We start from the raw sequence: 9,784 nt of genomic DNA on the forward strand, positions 1-9,784 counted from the left end.
GGTTCCTATTTTTCTACTTGCATTTTTACATGCTTTCGAACTGCTAGGTTGGCAGAAGCTGGGACAAGTAATGGGAACTTACTCCATTACATGGTGCTAGGGATTCGAACCGCCAAACTGCCGACCTTTCTGATAGACAAGCTCACTGTCTTAGCTACTGAGACACCCTAAAGGACTACTCCTGTTTAATTTAATAGTTCTTACAGCCTTCTATTTCATACCTGGACCCAAAAATGAAACCTGAATAATATTTTCCTTCCTTTCCAGCTTTTGATACATCCTGGAGATGGTCTACCTTTGTCTTAAAACAATTCCTCTGCTTGGGATCAGCATTCTTTTGCTACCAGCTCAGCTTCCCATTCCTTCAGCTAAATGAGAGGCAGGCAGATGTACATGGCTGCCTCAGAGTTTCACTGGTGGTGGAGGAGTGTTTTTCTTTGTCCATTTGTTTAACTGACTGCTAGGTTGCCTCAAGCACAATGGCACCTCTGGACGTCTTACAAGATAAAAGTATTAAATTCAACAGCAAAGGAAAAGAGAAAAAGAGACTTGTTCTGACCTAGGTTTCCCAAGAGCATGAAGCAAACTCCTGGTCCTGACAAAAATCCCCTTTATTAATTTACTGTGAATTCTGCTCATTCACATCCAACGAAGTCTTTCAAGGGAGGATTTACAGCCACAAACCTTACCTGGTTTAGAGAGCTGACAGGCCGATATCTGCAAAACTTGGCAAGGAGTCTCGGAGAGTCACAAGACAATTAAGTGAATTAAATGTCTCCTGCAAACTCCACTCCCCTTTCGCTCCTCTTTTATTTACATTGGGTGGGGTCTTTTCCCAAGTCGACCCCTGTTCTTTAACTGTTCCCTTCGTCTGGCAACTCTGTGCATGCACACACTGCGAACAGGCTCCAGCTGTTTGTCTGCCTCACTGATGTCTGACTCTGAAGGCAGCTGATAACTGGCATATGGTCCTGGCCCCCTCTCTGCCTCCGACACAGAGCCCTCATAAGAGCCTTCCCCAGACTCCAGGACTGGCCCATGTTCCTCCCCATCCTCCTCACTGTCCAGATCTGTTGCAAGCTCCTCTGGCTACTGTCTGGCTACAACAAGTCTACTGGAGTTGGGCAGCCAATATATTAAATAATAATAATATTAATATTATTTTTTTTAAAAGCAAATTGGAACCAATAACCATAATGTTGGGAAAAAACAGCAGGACTAGTTACAACCCATAGAAAGCATACAGCAAGGAGCAGGTTCCAAAGCACCTGGCCAAGGGCCTGCTGAAAAAGCCAGGATATCATGCCTTCGTGAGAATCCAATGGCTGTTGTAGGTGAAGAAGGAGAGAATATCGTCTTTTGCTTTTTTACTCCAATGTATGGTATGTCTCAGTGCCTCTGAAGGTCGATTTGCCTAATCAAATTGCCTCAAAAAAGGTATAAAATTATATCTGTAATACATACATTTGTAATATTTTAGATTTTTAGATTTCATATTTTTATCTCTTTATCAAAATGTGAATGTAAATGTGCATCCAACTAAAACAAAATACATAATTGACTCAATTGAACTGTGGGGGCATGAACAATTTCTTGAAGACACGGGAGCATCCCCAGGCTGCTGAAGGAATAGCAATCACAATAGCTCTTAGACCAGGGGTGTCCAAACTTGGGAACTTTAAGACTTGTGGACTTCAACTCCCAGAATTCCCCAGCCAGCCATGCTGGCTGGGGAATTCTGGGAGTTGAAGTCCACAAGTCTTAAAGTTCCCAAGTTTGGACACCCCTGTCTTAAACGTATATGCCACTCCAGAGTGCTTTAGCTAAGCTGTTTACAGAGTCAGCCTATTGCTCCACAACAATCTGGGTCCTCATTTTACTGACCTTGGAAGGATGGAAGGCAAAGTCAATTTTGACCCGGTGAGATTCAAGCTCCTGGTTGTGGACCGGGGGGTGGATTGCTGCCGGTTTTACTACCAGTTCACAACCCGCATGCAACATTCACACACGCGCTAGATATGCGCTGTGCGTGTGTCCTGTTCAATGTAAATGTTTCTTTGCGCATGCGCAGAACAATTTACAGTGAACTGCACACGTGCAGTCACTAAAATCCAAAATGGCGGCAGCGAGGGAACCGGTTCAGGGGCGTGGCAGTCCTGAGTCACTGCCAGTTCTGCAACCCAGGCCTGAATTCCACTACCGCAGGGGTGTCCAAACTTGGGAACTTTAAGGCTTGTGGACTTCAACTCCCAGAATTCCCCAGCCAGCATGGCTGGCTGGGGAATTCTGGGAGTTGAAGTCCACAAGTCTTAAAGTTCCCTAGTTTGGACACCCCTGCACTACCGGTTCAGCCGAACCGGGAGCAACCCACCTTTGTTGTAGACCAAAATAGTCTGCAGTACTGTGTTCTAACCACGGTGACACCATAGAAACTCTTGTCATTTCTTCCTCCATGTTAAATATAGTGTTTTCCCACTTACGACATCTCAAGTAATACTGCCTGCTTGGCTACTATACACTGTAGTGGGGACATCCTCTCCCTAAGGTCATTATTCTGGATCTCAGTGAACACTTTTTTACAAGTCCACTGAAGAAAGGATGAACCGTGAGTGCCTTTTTTAAACTACAGGTTGTCTTCCTTTTGCAACTCCATCATGATTGTTGAGTAAAACATCACATGGCTCCGTTGGATTTACAAATGTCAGTTCCACTGTAGTCGTTAAGCAACTCACCATAGGTTGTTAAAAGCAATGTTACGTGATTGGGACTTGCAATTACTGCTGGCTTCTCCCTTGATTTTGCTCGTTGAAAGCCAAGTGTGAAGATTGTGAATAGTGATTCTGTGACTGTCATTAGTTTGGTTTAAAACCAACGGTAATATTAGTTTTTCAGTGGTATTGTAAGTTTGAATGATCACTAAACAGGGAAGTTGTTAACCAAGGACTAGCTGTATGGAAAAAATGGACAAGAGTTCTTTTCAGTTTTCCTTCTAACCCAAGTGACAAGAAAGCTGCAACTGTTGTTTTTTTTGTCTCTGCATTTCTGGTGTCTTTTTGACTTTTTATCGGTCCACTGAACTATGCCCCAAATAGGAAAGTATTTAGTACAAGGGGGAATCAACATAAAGGCCTGTTAGTGGAAACCACATGTCCCTGAAGATAATCCACAGACAGGAAAGTAATTGGTGCTTGCTTTCCCAGCATTGGGCAATTGCGGTAGAATAGCAGGACTTTTTACCAAGCAGGGCCCTGGGAAATTCAGTCTGGACAAAGCTTTAGACCAGGGGTGTGAAACTCACACCGTCATGGTGGCATCACATGACATATCGCGACTCCCCCCCTTTGCTAAACCAGGCATGGGTGTAGCCAGAGCGTGACACATCTGGCTCGCAGGCCATGAGTTTGACAGTCCTACTTTAGACCATCAGTAGGGTCCCAATGGAGGAAAGGGAATTTAGAATGCAGAATAACAGAGTTAGAAAGAACCTTGGAAGTCTTCTAGTCTAACCCCTTGCTCAAGCAGGAGACCCAATATCATTTTAGACCAATGGCTGTCCAGCCTCTGTTTAAAAGCCTCCAGTGACAGAGCATCCACAACTTTTGAAGGCAAGTCATTCCATTGCTTTATTGTTCACACTGTCAGGAAATTTCTTTTTAGTTCTAGGATGGTCTTCTTGATTAGCTTCCTACATTGCTTCTTGTCCTGCCTTCAGGTGCTTTGGAAAATAGGTTGACCCCAGAGGTGGGATTCAAAAGTTTTACTACCAGTTCTGTGGGTGTGGCTTGGTGGGCGTCGCATGGCTTGGTGGGTATGGCTTGGTGAGCATGGCAGGGGAAGGATACTGCAAAATCCCCATTTCCTCCCGATCAGCTGGGACTTGGGAGGCAGAGAATAGTTGGAGACGGGGCCAGTCAGAGGTGGTATTTACCGGTTCTCTGAACTACTCAAAATTTCTGCTACCAGTTCTCCAGAACTGGTCAGAACCTGCTGAATACCACCTCTGGTTGACTCCCTCTTCTTTGTGGCAGCCCCTCAAATGTTAGAACGCTGCTGTTGTGCCACCTCTAGTCCTTTTTCCCCACTAAACTAGCTTTGATTTAGGCACCAGAATCAAACACCTTAAGACTGTTCTATGAGAAAGCCCCAAACTTCTTCCTCCCTCCTTCCCCTCATCCCACATTTCCAAGTTTGAGAAATGGAGGAAACCAATAGCTGCAAGGATGCCAGGAACCACAGTCTCCCGGCTTCCCAAGATACAAGTTTTCCTGTGTTTGCTCCTTCTGTCCCGAACAAGTTCTGGGCAGGCTTTCCACTGGAGTTGTATGCCTCTTTCTTCTGGCTATTGATACTGGATCTCCTTTGAGGACCATAAAGAAAGGCAATTCAGCCTTTCACCAAGAAAACATGTTTTTGTTTCCAGAAAAAGCTTTTAGGCAAAGATTGCTGATGTGCAAGAATTCTGGATATTGAAATCTATATGTCTAGAGAGCCGCCAGGTTGGGAAATGCTGTTTTACGGAAACTGTATTACCTTTGAAGAAACGTTTTCTACTTGTCCCACATATTATGAAGGGTGGTAATGTAGCATAGAGGGACTTGGTGGCTCAGTGGCTAAGATGCTGAGCTTGTCAATCAGAAAGGTTGGCAGTTCAGCGGTTCGAATCCCTAGTGCCACATAACGCAGTGAGCTGCTGTTACTTGTCCCAGCTTCTGCCAACCTAGCAGTCCGAAAGCATGTAAAAATGCAAGTAGAAAAATAGGAACCACCTTTGATGGGAAGGTAACAATGCTCTGTGCGCCTTTGGCGTCTAGTCATGCCGGTCACATGACCACGGAGCCGTCTTCGGACAGTGCTGGCTCTTCAGCTTTGAAACGGAGAGGAGCACCACCCCCAGAGTTGGGAACGACTAGCACATATGTGCAAGAGGAACCTTTACCTTAATGTGGCATAAGAATGAATTAGACAATCCTATTGGCTGGACATCTTGACTCAACAAAGGAGGCCTGACTGATTGCTTTTGGTAATAGGGTACTAAATAGATAAGCCCTGGGCCAGTAAGTCTTACCACAAAGTAAAAATGTTAATTGAAGGTAAAGGTTCCCCTGCACATGCGTACTAGTCATTTCTGCCTCTAGGGGGCGGTGCTCATCTCCGTTTCAAAGCCAAAGAGCCAGCGCTGTCCGAAGATATCTCCGTGGTCATGTGGCTGGGATGACTAAACACCGAAGGCGCACGGAACGCTGTTAGCTTCCCACCAAGGGTGATTCCTATTTTTTCTACTTGCATTTTTATGTGCTTTCGAACTGCTAGATTGGCAAAGGCTGGGACAAGTAACAGGAGCTCACTCCGTTACGTGGTGCTAGGGATTTGAACCACTGAACTGCCACTGAGCCACCACGTCCCTCAAAAATGTTATTCCCATTAAAAATATTAATTGCTAGTCCCTTGAACTGAGAGGTTCATAGCAGCTAACAGTAAAGTAGAAGCAGGAATGTTTCTTTGAAGGCAACATAAACAGAAAAATGTGAAATGCAAAGGAAAATGGATTGGTGGTAATAGACAAGCAGGGTTTCAGGATCTTTTATACTGGAGAGGAGGAAAGTCTACTTTTCTAGTATTAACTGTCCTCCCAATTTGGATCAAGAAGCCAACTTTCCCCCACCCCCTCTTGCTGTCTCACTCCTTCATGCAGCTTTCTGTCATTCCTTCTGATAATTACTCTAATCTCAGTTTCCTCTCACCCAAAAAAGAAGGCAGAAACAGAGATCTTGATGGCTTCCAAAGCACCTGAAAGGCCGGATAAGGAATAATGGATGGAAAATGACCAAGGAGAGATTCAACCTAGAAATAAGGAGGAACTTTCTGACAGTGAGAACCATCAACCAATGGAACAGAATTTGCCTTCGGAAGTTGTGGGAGCTTCATCACTTGAGACTTTCAAGAAGAGATTAGACTTTGTCATAAATGGTGTAGGGTCTCCTGTTTGAGCGGGGGGGGCTAGATGACCTATAAGGTCCCTTCCAACTCTGTTAATCTGTTAAATCTTCCAACACTTGTACCACTCGAAGGTTCGGCTGCTACAGAAAGCAGAAACAACACCTGGAGCCAGGCTTATAGATAAGACAAACTTTTTTCCTGGCTTCTTCTACTCGATATAGTTTGTGAAGGAGATCAAACCAAAGGTGTTGCTTGTGAATGAAGCCTCGTGCCCTGCGTATCCTGCCTGATACCCTGCTGGTGTGTTTAAAAGCAGCTCTTGGCTCTAAAAGCCACATATTACTCTTGGCGAAGACTTGATGTTGCCAGCCAACAGCAACAGTTTTACATATTTAAATAAAATTAAATTAAAAGACATGGGTTTTTTTTTTAGATTTGTGTCCTGTCCAGTTCTCCCTCCACGCAAGTCCTTGGCTCTTCTTTGCTACTAACTCTTTCCTTCCTGGCTTTCTCTGAAGAGGGAGCATCCTCAGTGGAATGGCTGTGTTGGTTGATTGGTTGTTTCTGCCTGCATTTGTGTCAGAAGCACCTAGAAAGCCAACTGAAAGGTGCTTCTGGTTTGACAGGATTTGCCTCAGGGTTCTCTGCCTGGTTGCTGGGTGGGCGTGGCCATGGTGGGTGAGGCCTAGTTGGCCTCCTGCACCATGGTATGGGGGGGGGGGGAGAGTTGCCCTTCCCAGGCTCCGGAGGCTTTCCTCGAGCCGGAGGGTGAAAACGGCCTCCCCAGGCTCCGGAGGCTCTCTGGAGACCGGAAACAGTCCTGTTCCCAAACTTCCAGTAGACCCATTTTCCCCCCTCTTTGAGCTTCCATGCGCATCCTGCACTTACCTGCATCCAAAATGGGCCACGTGGGGACTCCTGGGAGAGGAGGGGTAGGGTAGGTGGGGCCAACCAGTAGTGGGATTTGGGGGTTCTTTGAACTGCACAGAATCTTAGCTAGAAGTTCTCCCGAACCCCTAGCAGCCTACCCCTGATTTGCCTCTGATAACACCTTTGCCCAGGAGATGCCCAATTGCCAAAGTAATCCAATCGGGCCTTTGGAGAGGCTCCTTTCATAACTCCTTGGTTGGTTGCTGAAGGAGCTGCAATAGTTGAATTAGACAAATTCGCCCGTGTTCAGAATTTTTCTACAGTGAATGTGTTTTATTGTCACCATAGTAAAATATCCATATAAAGGTTTGGTTCATTGTTACGAATGGGGTTGCAACCAGGAAAGGCAAAGGAGTAAACTGAAGATGAGCTCCAAAGAACGGGCTGTATCCTTTTCTTAACGCAGCAAAAACCTGTTTTCCAGCTGTGAACAGTCCGTTGGCCATCTGTGGTACACCAAGAAAAGCTGGATGGGTTGCATCAAGTGAACTGGACAGAGAAACCAAAAAGCAGGCAGGACCATCCAAGGCCAGCCATTCCCTTCACTCCCAAATAGAATAAACCTAAACTGATATGTGGTTAAAAGACAGAGAGAGGGGAACAATGTTTGACTGCCTAATTCTGATGGCAGACTGCACTATCAAATTTCATTGGTGAATCACATGGTCAGATTTCAGCACAGAAAGGGACACAGCTGGAAGGTGTCCCTTTCTATTTGAACTGGAAAACAGAGAGCCCCTTGTCCAGAATCCATCCAGCCTAGCTCTGGCTACTAGAACTGGCAGTGCATCTCAAGATCCCATGACAAGTGATCTCTCCATCCCATTGATTCAAGGTTCATTTTGACTAGAGATGGTGGGAATGTGTTTGGCCACTGGGCAGTTGGAGCTGGGCTTGCTTTATTTGTCAGATTATCAAGATGTTTTGGATAGACATTCTCAAGACACATATAAAAGCAAGTTCATCTCAGCTGGCTGCAAGCGAGGGAATCAGTCCAAAATCTATATTAAGGCAATATATTTCTCAGTCCAATTTAGGTTTACAAAATTATGTGAAGACTTTCAACTTGTAAAAAATATTGGGATTGTGACATCTGTATTTCCTACCTTTTTCTCTAGGCACTTGAGGCAACGTCCATGGGGGGTGGGGGGTGTTTGTCTACCATTATTTTATTCCCATAGGAACAACTATGTTATAGTTTTCTTTCTGCGCCAACATAGAAAGCTCAAACTTCCCAAAGAGCTGCTGATTCTGTTCTAGAGAGGAATTATTGAGTCTGTCATCTGCACCTCCATAACTGTCCGGTTTGGTTCTACAACCCAACAAGACAGACACAGACTTCAGAGGATAATTAGATCTACACAAAAAAAAACAATTGTTACCAACCTGCCTTCCGTTGAGGACCTGAATACTGCACGAGTCAAAAAGAGGGCTGTGAAAATATTTACAGACCCCTCGCATCCTGGACATAAATTGTTTCAACTTCTGCCCTCAAAACGACACTATAGGGCATTGCACACCAGAACAACTAGACACAAGGACAGTTTTTTCCTGAATGCCATCACTCTGCTTAACCACTAATTCCCACAACACTGTCAAATAATTTACTAAGACTGTTTTACTATTATTATTCTCTTCCTTCCTAGTATCTATTTCTTCCCACTTATGACTATAACCATGTTGCTTGTATCTTTCAATTTACATTGTTTTTGTTTCCTAGTACGATTTGATAGCTTATTAGTAATCTTGACTATCATTAAGTGTTGTATCTTTCTATTCTTGACGAATGTATTTGATTCTCCTTATGTACACTGAGTGCATATGCACCAAAGAGAAATTCCTTGTGTGTCCAATCACACTTGGCCAATAAAAAATTATATCCTAGTTGGGCTAATGAAGAGGGCTCAAGGACACCCAGTGGGCTCCTCTTCAAAACTCTACTCACAGCCACTTATGTTTTTGTTTATTTTAAAATAAACTCTACATAGGGCGCCCTTGGAGAATACTTTGAGGCTTTAGCTTGAGCAAAGTGTGATGGCACTGGGTGTTATGGGTGCTGATCATTCAGCATGTGACACCTCTATGAGCTACATTGGCTACCAGAATATCTCTAGGTGCAACTCAAGGTTCTGGTGGATTATCTTTAAAACCCTTCATGGCTTGGGGCTGAGTTACTTACCAGACCACCTTACCCAGCAGCATCAACCCATCCTACTGGATCTGGATAGAGAGACATGGTCTGGATCCTATCTGCGAAGGGATATCATCTGTCGGGACTCAGAAAGGCAGCCTTTTCTGCCATGGTGCCCACCCCCTGGACATACTTCCCCCAGAAATTAGATTGGCCCCCACCCTGCTGGCTTTTCGCAAGGCACTGAAAGCCAGACTTGGCTGCTGAGCTTGGGCCCTGATCGCATAGAGGAGTCCACATTATCGCTTATTTGAGTATTTATGAGTTTTCTCAGCTGCAATTTTAATGATTTTCTTGTTGGTTTTAATTCTGGTTGCTTTTTATTGTTTCTATTCTGGTTAACTGTAATCCACCCAGAAATAAATAAATAGCCATACCCTTACTGGGTTTTGAACTTGGCCTGTTTTTACATGTTAGGCAGTTATATTAACCTCTAAGCCGCAAGCTTTCCTCCCTTATCTGCTGAGCCAGGGGAACGATTAAGTGTTTTATTTCTTTTGTCAAATCACCTGGTATGCCAAAATATATCATATATATGTATGTGTGTGTGTATGTATGTGTGTGTGTGTGTGTTGCATTTGTGCTGATAAATAAATAAAGGGAGACTAGTATAGATCTATTTCAAGCTACTTAGCTTTCATCAGCTAGCCATACTCTTACTGGGAATTGAACCTGGGCTGTATTACATATTAGGCAGTTGTATTAGCCACTAAGCCACAGGCTCTC

The 9,784-nt window shown here is 44.4% G+C and overlaps 1 protein-coding gene across 2 annotated transcripts in view; it reads left to right on the plus strand.

Moving 5' to 3' along the window:
* The window catches only part of FKBP6 (FKBP prolyl isomerase family member 6 (inactive)), a 47,829-nt gene extending 46,280 nt beyond the window's left edge, over nt 1–1,549 (plus strand). Inside the window, exon 9 of one of the 2 annotated variants that reach the window (XM_081941204.1) lies at nt 268–1,548. In XM_081941204.1, the coding sequence (XP_081797330.1) occupies nt 268–464 (197 nt within the window). In that variant the 3' untranslated portion in view covers nt 465–1,548. Of the gene's footprint in view, nt 1–267 lie in introns of both variants that reach the window. The other variant, XM_081941203.1, reaches the window with a different exon arrangement.
* The last annotated feature ends 8,235 nt before the right edge of the window (nt 1,550–9,784 follow it).

Source organism: Natrix helvetica (assembly GCF_964273705.1).
Source record: "Natrix helvetica genome assembly, chromosome: 2".
Lineage (NCBI taxonomy): Eukaryota > Metazoa > Chordata > Lepidosauria > Squamata > Natricidae > Natrix > Natrix helvetica.